The sequence below is a fragment of the Lepisosteus oculatus genome, chromosome 15 (assembly GCF_040954835.1).
Source record: "Lepisosteus oculatus isolate fLepOcu1 chromosome 15, fLepOcu1.hap2, whole genome shotgun sequence".
NCBI lineage: Eukaryota > Metazoa > Chordata > Actinopteri > Semionotiformes > Lepisosteidae > Lepisosteus > Lepisosteus oculatus.
In genome coordinates, this window is record NC_090710.1 from 26,176,815 (window position 1) to 26,197,004 (window position 20,190).

Here is a 20,190-nt window from a genome sequence, read left to right on the forward strand (position 1 = left end):
AACATGTTTAAGACTTTAGATGAAATACAGGCAATAATGTACCCCAATTTTGAACTCCAAACCAGCACCATGGGCTAGAGTGCAGATATATGATGTTCATATTGATATTTAAGATAATGAACATCCTGGGATGTTAATGACCTGTCATTGAAGATGTTTTGTGGCAGGAGATGATTCGGAGTTGGAAAGTCTTTAATTTTATTTTTTTTGCTAGTTTTACCTACAATATGCACAAAGGTTGGAATATTTTCCTTTTCATTGTTGAAGAAATGCACGAACGTTAGAAAAGCTTTAGTGTCACATGTAGTGAGAAACAGTTTTGTTAGCAATATGGCTGAGCAACGCCCATGGACTTTCTAAAATGTTAATAGAACAATTCTGCATTTAGAACATTTATTATTTATTATTGTTGTTCTTGCAGTTGGAATTTATAATTACTTACAGAATATTGGTGCCGGGCCACAGACTTTTTCAATATGTATCCATTATGCAAAGTTTTCATTATACTGAATATCTGCATTCGTGTCTCATCCAAGCGGTGTTTCTGGTAATCATCATCTCTCTTCATTTTAAACTAGAAAAGGTAGCTTATCTGACTGTTTGATTTCTAAAACTATATTTTGTTCTTGCAATTGCATGTATTAGGGAAGAGAAAGATCACTTCATTAGCCATATACAATTTCTTGCATTAGGAATTTGTCTTTTCACATACCCCAGCTTGCTCTCCATGAGACACACAGGCACACGGACGGGGAGAGAGAAGCCTGGGGTCAGAGCGCAGGGTCAGCCATTTATACGGCACCCTGGAGCAGTTGGGGTTAAGGGCCTTGCTCAGGGGCCCAACGGAGTAAGATTCCTCTGCCAGCTGCGGGATTTGAACCGGCAACCTTCCACAACCCTTAGCCACAGTGCCACCATTCCGCCCAGTATAGAGATCATTGTATAGAGATTATTAAAACAGCAGAGTTGAAAAGCAGCTGCTGAATTCAGCTCATTTTTATGATGAAATTGTATAAGCATGACTGAGTCAGTGCTGATGCAGGCTTTGCAGTCCTGCCCACATTCCACACGTGTGGCAGGCAAGCATTAGAGCTACTCTTAGACCGTGAATTGACAGCAGTTTTAAGGAATTTTAGTGTACTTTAGAATAGCACTAATTTTCCCTGTACTTTCAAAATGAATGTATTTATAATACTCCACCATTGAAGGTTCCTGAAGGAAGGTCAGCAAAGCCCCCTTTGTCGGTGTCTATAAAGATCTGCTTGTCTAAATTCAATGAATATGAACACAGGTATTTTATTCCACTGCATCATCCAATAATAAAACCATAAACCACATCCTTAAAAGAGGAGGACATTACAATTAAATTGTATTTGAACACTGAAAGCTGTACAAGTTATATCATTTGTATACGTATGATAATACCAGTGTGCCTGTCCTTCTATTACTGTTAGTTGACTGAATTATGGAATAGTTTTAGATAACAAGGCAGTGTAAGGTTGTCTGTAACTCTGGCTGTGCGTACAGTCACTACTGTACATTGTTATATTTTCCAGTTTACTTCTGAATCTCTGGTGTACCAGTCTGCTGTCGTAGCAGGTTGAGTGTAGATGTGAACTGTGTGGTATGGGCACTGAAAGGTTTACTTGTAGCAGTTGTTTGAACCTGGGGCCCAATCATATGTGTTGTGTATTTCTACTGTGTTGTTAGACGGCTGTCTGTGTTAGAAGAAATGAACAGGAAAATAGGAAAGGTTACACCCAAGAAGACTTATTTAATGTGTTTGGTTTCTAACAGGGAATTGATTTGAGGATCTCATCTAGCCATTTTTTAAAAGAAGCCAGTGTATCAACTTTAATTTCATCACTGGGCAGCTGATACAAGATTCCTACAACCCATTGTGTAAACAAGTGCCTCCCTTTGTCAGCATTAAATGCACTTAATTTACACTTGTGTTCTCTGGTTTCACTGTTTATCTTCAAAGATTCCATTGTGTTGGATTTGTCAGTGCCTTTGAGGACATTTTATACTTAATTCAGATTCCTTCATAATCTTCTCTTCTTAAGACCAAAAATAAATGGTAATAAAGTAACCTTCTTGTGTAAATTGTATGGAGAACCTTTATATTATATACTACCATTAGTTTTAATGTAATCAGAATATTTTGGGATAATGTTTCTCAATTGCTTTTGCTACTTTTGTATTCTAAAAAGTGCTGGATTCATACTGTAGATCTGGTAGCAGCTGATGTATGACTGATATTTTGGCTTGAAAAGAAACAAATTCAACATGCAGAAGTTCGTCTAGCACGGTGGACCTTTCTGGCAATGTGTCTTGAACACTTCAGTTTAAATTGTCTTCATGATGGAATTGCATTTGATAGAAACATGCAAGAAGCTTTTATTGAGTTCTGCAGTTTGTAATAGACAGATCAAATAACGGATCTAATATTTATTTTAATCTAGGTTAACAATTGGCAACAAAATATTTTACTTTCAAAGTGGAGTGGGAAAATACTGTAACTGCAGGCTTACGGTTGGTGCCAAATGAAGTAATTAACACCTACCTTGAATCATTTGAAACTGAAACTGCTGCTCCCCTTGGCTGCAGGCTGCAGGAATAATGGCCATTATCCTATCCTACTGATGTCCACTCATAAGACATCAGAATCCTCCAGTTCGAGCTACTTCTTTGCTGAAAACAGATGACTACAACCCTTTTTATGGAGGCACCAAATTGCAAACTAAAGAGCATAGATTTTGGATATTAACTCAATATTTTATAATGGCTAATCAAATTTCTAAGTATGTAATTCTGATTAATTGATCAGGACTGTCTGTGATGCACTTAAGGGATTCTGATGATTGCATGAGCACAAAATCTCCTAATTCATGACATAGTAGATGGGGCAAAGATGATAATGTGATTTAATCTTGTGAATGTCAGGCCGGGTGAAAATCGAGAAACACAGTAAGCAGCCAATATGCCCTTATCAAGATAAAACCTTCATTGCCATCAGTGTGTTGAAAGCTGGACTGAATCATTCTTAGTTACTGTCTGGGGTGTTTTTTCTAAAAGGCAAAAGGTGAAACATTATAGCCATACCACAAGTCATGAAGCCTTGCAGAGGATCAGTGGGGTGGTTCTAATGGGATTGTCTGGGCACGAGCACTTGTACGCGTTTCACAACTGTGCTTGATGGCAAGATGACTGCGCGGTGCTACATTTATCAAGTCCAGGGACTTCTCTTATCGCCTCTCCTGTGGGATCTTCCCGATGTGACAATGCACTTCCACATGCAGCTCATGTAACGACCAATGTCTTGCGAGACGAGAAGGGGGCAGTTAGGCCATAGACGCCGAACATGAGTCCCTTTAAATCTGTGAGATAACCTGGGTTGGCTTGTGGCATCTGGAACTCAGAGATCAATGAAAAGGCACGTGCTTGTACTGACTTTTCAAGACTAATGGGACAGAATCCCACAAGACATCATCTGCAAGGCATGCGTCACAGATGTACAGCTCTTATTGGCCAATACAAATACACTACTTGCTTGTGACGTACACAGTAGATCCTCTGTTGATGACAGATGTTAGTCAGCATAATGACTTTACCTATGTCAGGTTTTTCAATAAAATGTCAATGCATCTGCTACATTAGAGAAGGTCATGTTTTACAATAACTTTGTGATGTTCAGTTTATACTCTTTATTTCCTTTTAAGATGAAATCATGCAGCAAGAGAGCAGCCCCCTGTGTGCTGTGGATATTGAGGATGACCTGAAAAAACAGTTTGCCTACTTGTCAGGTAAGAAGTCATTTTATTCCATTATTTTTAGTTTCTTAATCCACAGTAAAATGGGCCACCTAATTATATTGCACCACTTCCTTTGTTTCTAATTAATTTTAAATTAACAGGAGGTAAATTAATTAGGGCTTCTGTTTGCTGCACTCAAAGTCGTTCAAGTTTTGGATTAGTTCAAGACCAAGTTGTTAATGTTGTCCACCTGTCAAAATAAATGTTGGAAATTCTTGTTTTAACATCAGGGTGTGACTAAAGAAACCACCTTGTTTACTGAAATAAAGAATCACGTCTCGCAAGTGTGATGTATGAATGTGAATGTCGGCATCAGACGTTGGCTCTCTTAAGAGCAGAACTCTGACTTTCCCCCTTTCAATGGCTAAACACGGCAATGTGGTGAAATTTAAGTAGCCCCGGGCTCAGCATTCCTGAGCAGCGTGGCATAAACGTTTAGATACAGGTTGAAGCTGGGTTGCCATGGACAATAGAGGGAAAACAGGAATTAATAATTTATCAGCTGTGTATTCTACTTGAAGATGCGTCTTCGATAGCAATGAAATACGTGTGGGTGGTCATAGCAAAAATGAGGGGTAACGTAAAGCAAGATATTTTTGTTTGTAACATTTGTTTTTCCAGGGTTTCTTGCATTAGTCATTAAACACAGACACTGATGAGCTGTGGGAAGATAGATTGCCTTATTTTAATGTCCACTTGAACCATTTTGCCTGCTCCTGGGCCTTGGTCTGAGAATTACAATCTTCTTGTGTCTATTCTTTTTACTTTTTCACAATTGATGAAAATTGTTAAACATGGAATTATGAACAAGACTAACAAGTGGCACGGTGGCGCAGTTGCTAGCATTGCCACCTCACAGCTCTGGGGCCCTGGGTTCAATTCTGGACCTTCAGCGCTATTTGCGTGGAGTTTCTGTGTTCTCCTCGTGTTGGTGTGGGTTCACTCCCACAGTCCAAAATCACACTGGTAAGTTAACTGGCTTCTGGGGAAATTGGCCCTGGTGTCTGTGTCTGTCTTCCCTGCGACAGACTGGCGTCAAGCCCAGGGTGTACCCTGCCTTACACCCGGTGTTTGAAGGCGTAGGCTCCAGCTCCCCCATGATCCTGAGCTGGGAGAAGCAGTTAGTTCATGAATGGAAGGATGAATAAGATCATGGCTGCTTCTCTGTCCAGCAGTTAAGAAAAAGAGGATTTTTAAACATAATTGAAAATATTCATATCTGATTAGATTTATGTGCACTCTACAGATAGGTACAATATATTTACAATAAATACTGCCTAAGTGTTTATATTGATAATGGCGAAAAAAAAGATGTTTTCCAAAAATGAATTCTTTAAACGGGCTGGAGTTCAATTTCAAAGGCTGTTTCCTTGACAACTGACAAAAATGACAAATCTCCCATTTAGTGCATCAACGGTGTTGTTCATTGTACAGTGGGTATCACTTTACACTCGGTCAGTTGCTGCATTTTAAAGTCTCTCTGCACAGTAATGGGTTTATTTTCCCACAGCATTAGAATTTCCATGAGATCTCCACCTTAGGTAAATAATTATCTATTCATTAATCATTTGCTATCAGACATGACTGTACACATCACTTACGTACAGCTAAATTTTGACAGCCGCGCAGTAGTTGTTTTTCCCTTGCTCAGAATGTATAGTTACATTATTTTTGTGCAACTTAACTTTCACTTAATCTGTGCTGGGGATATGTTGGCAAACAAACAGGTCAAATATCTACGGTAAACTGATGACACACTCAGTTTTCTTTCCTTTGCAAGGGGATCGTCCTTTGAACGGTATAGCTGAGTGCTCTTTATTGATGAGGAACGGAATGAATGACAGCTCTTTAATCTGACGTTGAAGGTCTAACCTAGGAAAAGCGTGAAGTGAAATGGCCCAGTGCCCTTGCACATGGCTTCCCCCTTTATAATGAAGTGATTTAAAGGATGGAGAGGTCCCGTGTGCTTTGTTCAAGGTTACCTTGAACCGAGCTCTGAATTTGAATTGGGCTTCTTTAGCTAGCAGCATATCAGACGGCAAAGCTACTGAGTGCATAATTACCACTGAGCAAAAATCCTCATCATTGAGAGAAAGAGCCAAACGGGCAGGCAGATTGATTCTGTGCCTTATGTTATCATTGTTTTTAGTTCCTTCCCTTTGTCATCATACGATCATGCACAAGATTTAGAAATGTGTTCTCCCTTTATGTAGTCGTATTTCCATATGGTATGTACCATTTGTATTGTGGATTCTACATTTTATATTTGTATATATAATTAAAATTAAAACATCACAAACCCCAGCATATATATATATAAATATGGATTATTTTCTGGACCTTTGAAATCCAAATGCCAATGTTTTGCAATTGTTTATCTAAATTACATTTTCTTCAGGTATTTATTAAGAACTGCAATTTATTTCCTGTTAATCTTTTGGGTTTAGATGGCAGATATTGAAAACCGTACTAAAAGGTGTTGTATTTAATCCATCTCAATGTTCCCACACTGAAGTATGATCTCATAAATTGGGTTTACCACATCCTAAAAGGTAAGCCACAGTTCCTAGCAGCTTCTTGGATACTGAGATAGCACACCACCATTCAGTTCTGTTTATTAACAAGCAGCGAGAGAAAGTCCAAGTTTCTGTTTCGCCAACAAGTTAGGTTAAAATGGTGAGAGCCCATGTTTCTCACATTAACTGAGCATTGTGGCCACTAACCACACTACCTTAATGATCTGCTTTAGAATTGGACTGTATTTTAGAACCGAGCCTGAGGTAGATTCTAGCATGGGTTTCAAGTACATGATTATATTTTCTATGGTATAGATGGAACTGTATTTAGTGGTTATAGTTTGGGTAAAAAGTAAGTAATTAAGTTTCACTCATATTGTAGACAGTGCCTTAGAGATGGTATAAAGATGTATATAAATATTATTTAAATAGATCATCCATTTCAATTAATGTATGCACAGTATTATAATTTATAATTTATAATACTCATTAATTACAATAACTAGTCACCAGTTAAATAAAAACTTTATTCTGCACCCCGATTAATGTTTTATTGTCTCAGACGCATACAGGTATGTGCTACAGACATGTTGACTGTGAAAATCCAAGATTCAATATCTTTGTTTTGTCTTATTGGTTTATCATGTATTTATTGTATAAGCATTCGCAGTCTATAATTTTTTTTTAAAATAAAAATGGAAAACAATTTTCAGTAGAGTCTTTCTTCTTTTTTAATTCAGGTGCCCCCTTGTGGTGTTATTTTTCTGTCAAACCAAACCATTTCCAAAAGTGGTTATGTTTATAACCAAGGGTAGAGCAGTACTTAAACCGGCTTTCTTGTTGCAGTTACTATATGTTATAATCGTCCTGAAAATGGTCTTAACTTTTTAGGTTTAATTGCACACCACTGCAACACATTTCAGTTTTATCTGCACAATTTATCAGTTTTATCTCAAAAACTCAAGTGTGCTGTTTGCACAGGAAAATTCACTTCCAATCATTTGTACCTTGGCTGCTGATTTCGGTCCTTGATTAAAACCCCATGTTGAATTAAAGAAACAGCATAATGCTCTGTGTATCTGAGTTCTAGCTTTCCAATTCAAGCCATATCCTACTCCACTGCTACAAATATGTTGCTTTTGAACTGTTTTTTCCTCAGATTTAGCTGTCTTTAAAGAAAATCTTCACTATTAAAAATCAATATTTATTACAGCAGTTGAGACTATATTGCACTACAGAATGGTCAAATAAGTAAGCATTTAGTAATCTTGTTAAAATATCAATCCGCTTCTAATTGAAATAGAAATTTTATATTATATTAAATATATTTTTTCAAATAGATATTTTGGTCTTTTAGGAGGCAGAGGGGAGAACAACAGTCCTATCATCACTTTTCCTGAATACCCGACCTTCAATGAAATCCAGGAGAAGGAATTCCACAATGTCCTGACTTACCTCACCAGCATTCCCAGGTCAGAACTCCTTTTTCCTCAGTGTGTTATTTGTGCATTCTGACTGTATCTGGGCGTTTGAATTTGTGTTGAAGTTTGTAATAAAAAATAATAAAGCTCTTAATCTCTTTTAACCCTTTTAATGGATTAAATCTTTTTAATGTCTTCAGTATTAAAACTGTAAACTTTTTGGAACAATCTTTTACTCTTATGTCTTCATAAAAAATTGTCATATGGACTTGAGATTGTATGAGAATGTGGAGATTAGAATGTATGGTTATAGTTGATTTGGAAAACTGAGATTTGAGTCAGGGTCTGGAGACTCACACCAGGATGCATCTGGGAGTGAACATTTTCGAGCAATGCATTAATTTAATTGAATATTAGACAAAGATTATAATGAGTAATGTGATAATTGCTCTCAGAGAGTCATGTTTTTAAAAAATATAACTAGTCTCTGCTGTCTATTTGAGGCTAGTTATAGCTTGTAGTTGGGCATGTTTTTTTTTCAGAAACAGGAGAGACTTTTATAACTGAGAAAAAATGGTGTTGATTAATAATTATAAGTGTTTTCTGGCTAATATTAGCTTACACTGTGTATTTTTTATCCTCATCTGAATATTGCTGTAATATAAGAATTTTAGAAATAATTATGGAATTGGTATCTGGTACCACTAGGTGTCAGTATTATGCTGTAGTTTCTCCTTTTAAAATAGTTTGATAAAATATAATTTTATTTGACAGTAGAAGGGCAGTGTGGTGGAGCAGTAGTTAGCATTGCTGCCTCACAGCGCTGGGGCCCTGGGTTCAATTCCAGACATTGGGTGCTATCTGTGTGGAGTGTGAATGTTCTCTTTGTGTTTGTGTAGCTTTCCTCCCACAGTCCAGAGACGTACTGGTAGATTAATTGGCTTCTGGGAAAATTGGCGCTGGTGTGAGTGTGTGTGTATGTGTCTGTGTCTGTGCATGCCCTGTGATGGACTGTATATCTGCTATGTCCTTTCGTACCATGAGGTATGAAGGTCAGTACTCGCTAGAAGAGGTACTTTTTTCAAAGAATCATTTACTGCTTGATCTACAGCTGGAGCCAAACTGGTCTATGTTGCAACTCTGGTAGCAGAATGGAATGTCAGCCTGTTTACACCAGTTAGTGTCTGATGTACAGTACCACCGTTAATGGAATCATCCCTTAATCCCTACAGGACTTTTAAAATCAGGTAGTGCCTGTGCTAAGACCTGCAAATAATTACATAAACCTCCATCTCCAGATGTCTGTCTGTTAAACAGCAGGAGCTGGCCAGCTAATGCTTAGCAGGGAGTGTGGGAACCTTCCCTTCGCAGTCTTTCTTAATAGCACTTAATTCCTGGCGCATGTCTTTGTGTTCACCTCCGAAGACATACAGGTGTGGAAGATACAGTAAAGGGCTGACTCCATTGTGCTCAGTGTTTTTGTGTTTGGAGTTTGGAGATGGAGAAAACTTGCAAGAATACAGCTGTAGTTTCTAACCCCTGCTTCAAGCTATCACATATTTCCCAGATCAGCGTTAAGTCACAAACACATGGGTCCTTAAACAACTCAGATTGGTTCACATGGGTCTCAGCATGGATCTCCACCATTCCCAATGGTCTGACACTTAGATTAGAGGCAAGAATTAACATGCTTTTCTTTTTCAAGTAAGCACATAAGTAAGGCTACAGAAGAGGGCATTTTGGGCCATCGAGCCTGTTTGGTCGATTTAATGATCCAAGGATTCTTGAAAGAAGCTATGGGTAGCAGCTCAATAACATGGCTGGGTAGCTTGTCCCACAACACTCTGGATAAAGAAATGACTCGTGTTGCCAATTTTAAATGCACTTCCACGTAGTTTCCACTTGTGCTCTCTGATTCATGTTTCACTGGTCATTCCGAGGAAATCAGCTACAGTAGGTTGGTTTTGTCAGTGTTTTAGAGGATTTTGAAGACCTGTGTATGAGGGTGCCTTCAGTCTTCTTTATTCAAAACTGAAAAGGTTCAGTTCCTTCAGGCTATCGGTGTACAACATTCAATTAAGCTCTGACATGTATCTAGTTACTCTTCTCTGAACTGATTCCAGAAGCCGCAATTTATCTTTTGTAACATGGCGATCAAAAATGAAAAAAATCATTTTCTAAATAAAGCCCTACTCGTGCATTACACAATTTTTAATAGTCCCTTGATTTAAATTCTAAGCTTTTAAAAAATGTTCCAGCTTCTTGCTCTTCCTTGTAATTGCTCCCCCTCATCGTGTGGAAGGGTTTTATCCTGGCACCTGCGCCATTATCAAGAGAGTGTGGAAGAACTGCTGTGTCACATGTGTGAGTCTGTTCCCTGGAAGGACAGATCATTGGAAGGCAATGAGCCATTAATTTGGGTTCCTTGCCAAAAACAATCAATAATCCTTGTGCTGGCTTGTGTCTATTTTCAGAGGATTCGAAATATAAAGGAATGCTTTTCCTGCTGGATTTATTGCCATGATTTATGTACTTTTATAATAAAGTGGCTATTTTCTTCAGGGCTGATTTGGTTGTTCAGCTGGGAATATGTTCATGTTGTTCATGAAGTTTATGTTGCAGTGGTCGATTAATTGCAGCAGAATATGGGTGATAATTGCAGTGGAATGTTTAAGGAATGTTTATCCATAATTTATTTAGTCTACCTTGCAGCTGAGAAATCTAAAGATGTTTTAAATTGAGATTAACTAAATGTGTGCAAGCTAAAAACAGACTTGCTTTCTTAAAAATGCTAGTGCTAAATGGTTGTTTTTAAATAGGATTGTTATGAACAGGCTTTCTAAGAATTAGCATGATTTAACCCATTTTATTATTATTTTGAATTAATTAGTGCAATTCTGAATGCCCTCACCTGGTGTTCAGCTTTAATGTTTAAAGATTTAGCCTTATATTCTTTGCAATCTATAAAATGGCATTCTGAAGATCAGCATATTCCAAAATAAAGATTCATCGATCAGTTGCTAGTATAATTCCATTCTAGTACATACTGTATGAACATAGATATGGTCAAACATAACTCCTAATTTCAAAATATCAGCACAAAAACATGACGGTAGCCCTCCATCCATGCGTTTTCAATTAACGTTTAGTCGAATACAGGGTTGTGCTGGGCCAGAGGGCAGTAGTAACATGATCTATGAAATTTCAAATGTAATCTCATGTACTGTAGGCAATTTAATCAAAGGCCATCTTAAAGGAAAATTCTTATTTTAAGGGATTGTAATTCGCTGTTATAATCCAGTATTTTCGAATAAACCTGCACCTATCTGATTCTTAAAATCAGTAGTATGTATTATGAATCCTTTGTTACTGTCATTAAGCAGTGTTATTTTCCTGATGAATCCTTATTTACTCATTAAGGGCTCCGTTTTGCAAGACTGTAAAATGAGCCATTTTGCGCTCCCTGCGTTTCTCTTCTCAAGACACCAAAGTGTTCCTCTTGTAGACCAGGATCTGTGCAGTGAATCCAGAAAATAATCATGCTGTGTGGGAAGTGGGGGGAAAAAAAATAGCTGTCAGGGCTGGCTGCTGATTTGTGAAGAGGAATGCAGCTTCGCGCTTAACGCCGGAGCGGGGGTTTGTTTTGCAACAGTACGGATCCACGGGCTTGTCCCTCCACACGAGCAATTGGAGCAAGTCACTGGCGAGGCTGTCGCTCACCTCGCTCCCGGCCGAGATTGGCTGTCCGACAGCTGCTGGCGGAGCGCAATTGGCTTGGCGATTGAATTGACTGGAGCAGCAGCAGCGGCTGACTGCGTTCATACTCCCTGCCCACGACACTTACGTGAATAAAGCAAAAAAAAAAACAACGAAGGTCATCTCTCGTCGTTTTTTTTTATCTCGGTTCTCACATTAGAGTTTGGAGCCAACCTCTTTGCTTCACATGAATCGAGGGGATGTATCTCAGGACAGAAACGACCTGGTTCTCCTGCGTGTTTAAGCGTTTGGTGTGAATATCCCGTCTTGTGCTCATCGCATTTTCAGCGTGCACATGGTTTACAAGCACCTCTGCACCTGCAGGCTGGTTTTGTTTTCAGTGGCAAAGCATGTGGATCAGTAACTGCTGAGGCTTTTCCTTCACGGCATTTAAGGTTAGATGAAATAGCTGAACAGGATTTCGATAACTCTCGCCAACGCCTTCACCTCAAACTCCACATGAGCCGTGCGCGCCTGAGGATGCTTTGCGCCTGGGAGTGCGTTTGCGCTGGTCCTGCGGTTTCTTCTCATCCTCCTTCCTCCTCAAATCTGTTACATTAGGGAGAGGCAGGAGCGGCGCCTGAGCAGACATGACTGGCAGCCTTTCTTTTGCCGTCTTTGCTGTAGCGGAAAGCAGCTGTTCAGAATGTGCCGTCATGAATGTTAACTTCTGCCGTTTAGCCTCCAGGCTGCTGGGGTCGGGTTTATCCTCGTCATTGATCGCCGCCAGGACAAATGGACCTCTGTGAAAGGCACCCTGCTGCGAATCGCGGTAAGTCACCTTTCGTCCGCGGAAAGGCTTTGATTTCTTTCCAACACGCACGGGATTCACAACGATCTTGGTCTGGCTACTGCCCTCCTCCTCGCCAGCACGCCCTCCCTTGTGGAAAGCCTGCAGGTGTCCTTGTGGAGGGATCGTGAATCCGTCGTGCCAGCTGCAGGCTGCTCTGGTGTGAAGGAGTTAACTCTGGAAACCCATGAAGGCACTCGGCAAGAGGTAATGCGAACTGGCAGGCAGTCTCCCGCAACAGCAGCTTGATGGGCTGAGACAGTTGAGGTGGCTCAGTAAATAGCCTCAGAAAAAAACCTTCACCTGCTTAGGAGAGGGCTTTCGGGCTGGCACCCGAAGAAGGAGCAAGTGATTTGTTTTCTCTCTGTGGGTTTTTCACCCTAATATGTTTTGCCTTGTAGTGTGCTCCTAGAAAATGCCACCGAAGTATTTTGTTCATTGAAACATTTCTAGTGCGCTCCTCCCCCTTCTCCCCTGTCTTTCTAATGATCTTCAAATCCGCGACTGATTAAAAATCTGAAATTAGAGATAAAATCATAGGGAGTTTAGCTGCAGTGTTTAATAGGAGCAGAAGAGTTCAGTGTGGGAAAGACTAGAGTTTTTAAGAAAATAGTAGCTGGTATTTCACTCATAGTTGGAAACTGCATTACACTTTATAGACACCTCAGTTATCATATCTCAGTACTTAATTCTTATCTATAAAATTCTTTCAAAAAGATTGTGATAAAAAGCAAGGCTCTCGGGGTAAGATTTATTTGGATTGTCACTCTCATTGAAGGCCCCCTGGCAATTGATATGTTCCAACTCAGCTGCATTGTGTATTAATAGACAATAATAACCTTTAAGAGCCATCAAATCCATGATTTAAACCATCAAATGTCATAAATGGCATTTTAAAAATATGTAATCCTCTGAAAAAGAACAGTGCGTTTCAACACCTTAAAACAATCTATGAGATAATCAGGAGAGAGGCCAATTTCCTTTTTCACAAAATATTAGAGCTTTTCAGCACCTAGGGCAGGTGGACAGCACCATTCCAGTTTTGTAGTGTTGGAGGAAACTCACTAATCCATGACTTGCTTTATCTAACTACTATTTCCAATGACTGTGCCATATCTTGATTTTTTGTTTGAACCCCAAAAATCAGATTTTGCAAAGATAATTAATACTGTAGACTAATTGTTAATACTTTTTTATATTCGAAAAATCCAAACACTGTATAGTGCAGACATGGATATGGTGGTTTTCTCTTGCTGTATACTGCTGTATTTCTCCAAAATGTCTCAAGAGTACATATATGATGAGTTTTTTTCTGTGTAGTAGGGCAGCAAACTCTGCTATTGCTGTAATCATGGCATGTTCCGGGCCATTTGGTAGCACCATCTCCTATATAGCAGTCTGTAGAGAGGTGGATTGATGAACTATGAATACTCCTGCACAGCAGTCCAGAGAGATTCTTCATGTGACTGAGAGAGAACTTCCCGCCAGCAACAGTAGCTTTTGTGTAATACACGTGTATTAGTTTAGTGCTAATGTATTAAACAAGTTTATTTACCCACTTAATGCCCTAAAAGCACAGTGTATAAATCTCTGTCTCTTTGAGATGTTGAATAGGTTGTTGTATCTTTTGAAGAATGTTAAGAGATGACAAAATGGTACTGGCTAAGGAATTCACTATGTCATGTATGTAATGGGAAATCTAGTCAGTTCTCCTGACATCAGCATGCAAAGTGTTTCCACTGTTATCACAACACAGTACCTGGTAAACCATAGATATAGAAAATTGGTTATTTATTCAAAAATATGCAATTGGACCTCCATAAACTATATTATTCAATTTTATTTAACAGACTCAACAGACTGTTATTTAGCCTATCCAAGAGCTACTCTGCTGCTTGAAGTAAATGGTCTTAAATTGTGTTAATTAGACATTCGACTTTCAATCATTCCTACATGTTTTACTGCTGATCCAGCTCTTTATCTATCAGGCCAATAACCAGTGCAATCTTTCCATCACTCATTTAACACTTAACTTAATCTGAAACTAGAAAATGTGCGATTTCCCTTTTTAAATGTAAATATACACATCTCCATTGCTGTTAGTCACAACATATAAAGTGTTTTGATTGAACTGCTAAGATGAAATTGTTTTTTTACAAAACACAGTGTTGAATTCTATTTCACTGGATTTTTCAAGGCAGTCATTGCATCCCTAATCCTCACAAACCTATGCCAGTATTTACATTTCTGTACTTGAAGGTTAGCTGAAGCTTGCATTGTTTGTTGCTTTACCCTTCAGTCACAGATATCATAATGAAAGACATTTTTGCAAGTGCTCTGCTGATTCCTGTATTTTGAAGTGATCACTATTGATAGGCATGTTGGCATGCCTTATCATTACCTAACGCTCACCTGTCAAGAAAATAGTGCTTAATTATAAAACATATACTCAAGTTTAAAATAGCATTTTATGACTATTAAACTTAGTGTATTTTAGTGTATATACATAGTTTAGATTTAGTGTATATTAGGTTCTTAATACAATTTGTGTCTTTCCCATTAGAAATTTTATGTTAAACAACAGTTGGCAGGCAAAAATATATATTCATATTTATATGTGAAATGGAAATAGAAGCCTAGTATTTTCTCAAAAGGTCAGTGTATTATTTGAATACCCCTTTAATTGGGACAAGATTCTTTCTGTATGAGAGTTATTTAAAATGTACTTATACAAGGAGTTATTTTAAAGAATATCCGTATTCTTTTCATTTGTATTCCAGGTAAGTGTTGTGCTTTTGACTTTCCTTGTTTTCCTCTTTAACCTTTCTCTGTGACTGTCTTTTTTCCCTTTTTCTTCAATGACATAGAATGGCCACTAATCCATCTCGATGAGAATTTACATTTAATTTTTTTAAACCTACGATGGAGTAGTGGCCTTTTTAGATGTATTAAAATGTTCAAGGTAAAAAAAATACAGTTTGTCCTTTAATACATAATCATCCATCCATCTTCTAATCTCTTTATCCAGTACAGTGGCATGGGGCGGTGGGAGTCTGTCCCAGTAAGAAACAGGAGCAAGGCAGGGCACACCTTGGCTGGGACACCAGTCAGTCTCAGGGCACACACAGCCAAGCACACACTCGCACCTGGGGCCACATTTCCCAGAAGCTAAATAACCTCCCCCCGCACAGTAAGCCTGTGGGCTGTGGGAGGAAATGGGAGCACCTAGAGGATACCCACTGGAAAAGTGGAGAACGCCAAAAACCCTGGAACGATCGCACCCCTGGGCCACAGTGCTGTGAGGCAGCAATGCTAAGCACTGTGCCACCACCGAGACCCTAATTCATAGCCATTAATTCCTTCAGAAAATATAATTTAGTAGTTAAGCATATATGGTTTTTGTTCATTTGAAATGTAATGATTAATCGAAACTTTGAATTATAGACATACCACTCAGAACCACTAAGCCCAAGAACTTCCCGCTTCTAAAATGAATATTTCTTTATTTTTGATGGCGTAAATGAAGGAGGTTTTAAAACACTTTGTTTGCAAAAGTTCTTTCTTAGCTTTAAGAAGAACCCGTTAATTTATTTTTTTGCTTGGTGTAGTGAGTCCATAATTATCCAGTAGTTCTAATTTAAAATGGCCATTCATACTGTATATGTCAACCTTTACATTTCACAAGCCTACAAGCACAATGGACCATAGCTAATAGCTTTGACTAGCAGTTCCTGGCCTCTGCATACTGTCTTTATGTCTTTATGCTTCTGATAAAGAATACAGTTATCAATAACACTCTTGACCGTTTGACTAGCTATCATTTCACTGTACCAATGCACAGTCTGTCTTTAGCAGTTCAGCCTAGGACTAGCAGTACAGGAGCTTTTTCTATGATGATAAACAGTACCTGAAACAAATTATTTTGCTTAAATAGTGTCAAGAATAACACAGGCATGAAAGCCACCTCCTAAAATTAATACTGCTTTGTCAGGAACATTTTGTAATTTTCAGTCCTAGACCGTGGGTAAAATGATTTAGAAACCATTTACAGCATACTATCTCCGTACTGAGAAATTGCACATGTTGAGGAAAACAACACTTTTATGATGATTAATATATTTATTTCATCATAAGGATTAGTGCTGTGAAAATATACAGAATATCAGGCCTAAAATATTGTTTATTTCAGCAGGGAAAACTCAGACCACCTACAGCTGGTATCTGTTGAATTAACAGGTACTTTTCCCCACATGGCTTCTGTTATAGATGAAGCAACATAGGAACTATGGCCTTGAAGGCATTTTGGCAGGGTGCCCAATCAGGAGGGGCTAAGATTTATGATGTGGAGGCCCGCAGTATTGATTCAGATTATCCCAAAGGGGTGTTTTACATCAACCACATTTTAAATTACACACTTTCTCCTGTGCTGCATTCTACATACATACATTTCTTTACTGTAATGCCACTGATTACTTCATATTTGACGTGATGAATGCGAATTTATTCTGTAAAGGAGGTATTTCTGAAACACAAGGAACCCTTTCTTATGTTTTTAGAATACATTACAAGCTTTGTGTTTTGACTTATGGCTTCAGAGTTTAAAACTAATATTTGAAAGTAGATTTTGACATCCGCAGTCAATTGTCAGCACTGAAAATAATGACAGATAGACTGTAACATAATTTTGTTTTGGATTTTTCGTAGTTTTACTGCAAGTTTTGAATAATAATATATATGTTTGATAGATTTTTGTGCCCTTCACTAATGCTTATTTACTGTTTAGACCTTTTTTTAAAAAAAATCTGGAGCTGTCATATTTTAATTTACCACCCAAAAAATCAGATATTAGAAACCATCTTTTGGAACTTTATTTTAAAATATCTGCCTATCATTTATTTTACCATGTTATACGTTTTTGGTGCTCCAGTTTAATATGATTTAGCTCAGCTTGAGCTTTCAGTACATCCATGAAACATTTATATTCCTTAATATAAAAAGACTAAATTAAATGTCAGGCCATCAAAATAATATGAAATGAATTAAATGAAATTGCTGAAATATGAAACACTGTCCAGTTCCTTGACTTTTTAGGAAATTTTTCTGATCAAAGTGATATTGAGAATTGTTTTTGATTGCCTAGAACATCGGTTATAGAAGACTTCTGTTATTAACTGCAGAAGGCATATTTTGGTTACTGAACCGTTCAGGGGATCTTAATAATTCTAGTGATTTATAATGATAAACTGTTATCATATCGCTTTTTGTAGCATTGCAAGTACCTTTATGCATGTACTTATAAGGCACAAAAGCACAGACATGAAATCTAGATGCTCCTCCGCAGGGGAAATAAATCTTTGTTTCTTCATCATTTAAGCATAGGAATCCCCTGCCAGACAGCACATGGGAACTAATTATCATCCTTAGTGTTTGAATTCTGTTCCCATAGTCATTGTGTTGCTGTCTTACAGTGTAGAATGAATTTCCCCAATTTCTGACTGGCTACCTTTCGCTTTTTAGTGTAATGTAAAGATAAGCTAAAATGAAACAGTATTGTTAAATGTATTGATGTCTTTTTGATCGGTCCTTCACTGTTTTATTTTACTAATTTACTGGTCATGTGCAATATTCTCTTGAGAAATAATCTCCTTGTTAATAGAAAAACTAATTTCAGTATCAAAAACCTAAGATACCCAAGTACCGGGGTGACACTGTGTTATAGAATACAATTTTTTTCATATTTGTGGGTTGCTTAGCCCATGAAATAGCATCATTTTTGACCAACATAGATGAAACTGTCTTCAGCCTCTTCATGTAATGTCACAGAGTCCAAGTTCAAAGAAAGCTGAATATGAACAAGCATAGATGTTTACCATTCTGCAAATGTTACTGTGGTTTTGAGATTATCATCCCTACTTCGTCTGGATCATTCCAGATCTGTACGGGTATAAAAGAGAGGTGAATACAGTGCTGAGCAACGTGAGGGGCTCCTGTCAGCCCCAGTGTTGCATGTAGGAGCTGTGTGTTCTGACTTCCTGCGTCCTTGTGTCCCACAGGGCTCATTCCCAGGAAACCTGCAGCTCGTTCTGGTTCTCCGTCCCACCACACTGCTCCAGCGGACACTCTCTGACATCTTTTTCAAGTTCAGCAAAGATGAGTTTAAAATGAAGGTTCCAGTAAGTTGTACTAAAGTGATATGTGCCGTCACCACAGCCCTGAAGATTACTGTGTGTGCTGTCAGTGGCTCTAAATCTGGTTCGATAGAAAAAGAGCACCAGAACATACTGAGCCAGTTTGCTTGACTGAAGTTGTGTAGTGTTGCGCTTGTTTTAGAAGTGTGTCAGGCATGTTGCCACAATGCCTTTCTGGTCTCTGGTGATGGCTGTGGTGGGGATGAAGGTGCTGAACCCAGTGAACTGCTGGGTAGAGAAGTAGAAAGTATTTTTGGAGTAGGCCTCCTACTAAGAATAGCTGTATTCCTGTAACAGGTCATCATGCTGAGCTCAATAACAGAACTGCACAGCTACATGGACAGAGCCCAGCTGACCCAGGAGCTCGGAGGCACTCTGGACTACAGTCACGAGAAGTGGATTTCCCATCGCACAGTGAGTCCAGGCAGAACTTTGGCATGCACTATTCCTCATAATTTCTTCACTGGAAGAAATTCACTGGAAAGTTCACTGGAAAGTCCAACCCAGATTCTCATTCAAATTAAAAATTGCCTAAAAGAACTGGTCTACGACAGAGGATTTTTCAGACTGTTTTGAACCTTGTTCTTAAAGAATATCAAATTTGGATTCATCTTGTTTGCATGTTTATACGCAACTGTGACAAGGCTTGAATGCTAGTGGCTGAGACTGCTGTACCATATTCAATTAGAAAGATCATGTTGTTTAATTCCCATTGTCTGCTTTCATACTGCCCTCAAGGTAGATATGATAAAATGACTGTGTCAGCATGTTTCATTTATATGACTACAGTTGCAAAATGTTGGGTGGGGCTTACAGTAACCCCAGGTGCTGTAGTGCATAGTCATAAAGTTAAACAAATGCACTGTGCCTAAAATGATCCCGTACAAAGGGGAATGTATACACTTTGAGAATGCAGGACAGTGATAACACAACTGTCCTTTTTCCATTAGGTGCCTCTTTGAAAGCACAGAAATTGGCACAGATTAACCCCCTGATGGTTTAATGTAATGTATAGGGATTAATTCATCACATTGTACCATTGTGGGTAACAGGCTATCGAAGGTTTTGCTCTGATGGTGAAGAAGACGGCTCAGACACTTCAGTCTTTTGGGACAGAATTGGCAGAGACTGAACTACCGAATGATGTCCAGGCCACTACAAACCTTCTTGCAACACACACAGGAAAGAAAGATAAGATGAAAGTAAGTGCAGTAGACTTTAGAACAGTCAATAGTCAAACAAGGAAGTGTTTGAACAGCAAAAATGGGGTTGCCAGCACCTCCTTCAGCAAACAGAACCCTCATGTCCCTGAAACAACAAATATTATACTAGTTAAGTCTCCCATGTACTTCCTGTAGTTTTATATAGTGGTTTATTTGAGATTTAATACCTTACTTGGCTCTATGAGGCAGTCACATGTTATAGGGTACTGTATGCATGAATGTCAAAAAGTTCAATGTGATGGTGAAAATTATGTTCACAAAATTTCCTTTTGCAGGAGGATTTACAGATAGCCCTAAATCAAGGAAACAGGCTTCTGGAAAGCATTAATGAACCAGTTACAAAGGATCCTGACTATAAGATGAACCAAGATGAGCTGGAGAACCTAACTACGGTACAGAGGTGAGATGAATAGATGAAAGCACATCCCAGATGTTCCCTGCACTGGATTGTAAGTGAGAGATGAGCAAACAAAGCAGAAGT

The 20,190-nt window shown here is 38.5% G+C and overlaps 1 protein-coding gene across 18 annotated transcripts in view; it reads left to right on the forward strand.

The window, feature by feature from the left end:
* Positions 1 to 20,190, forward strand: part of mcf2la (mcf.2 cell line derived transforming sequence-like a) — an 84,331-nt gene that overhangs the window by 37,749 nt on the left and 26,392 nt on the right. For all 18 annotated transcript variants that reach the window (XM_015364262.2, XM_015364258.2, XM_015364256.2 and 15 more), the window contains 7 exons: positions 3,723 to 3,806; positions 7,689 to 7,803; positions 12,190 to 12,280; positions 18,352 to 18,471; positions 18,784 to 18,900; positions 19,539 to 19,688; positions 19,985 to 20,109. In XM_015364262.2, the coding sequence (XP_015219748.2) occupies positions 3,723 to 3,806; positions 7,689 to 7,803; positions 12,190 to 12,280; positions 18,352 to 18,471; positions 18,784 to 18,900; positions 19,539 to 19,688; positions 19,985 to 20,109 (802 nt within the window). The remainder of the gene's footprint in view (positions 1 to 3,722; positions 3,807 to 7,688; positions 7,804 to 12,189; positions 12,281 to 18,351; positions 18,472 to 18,783; positions 18,901 to 19,538; positions 19,689 to 19,984; positions 20,110 to 20,190) is intronic.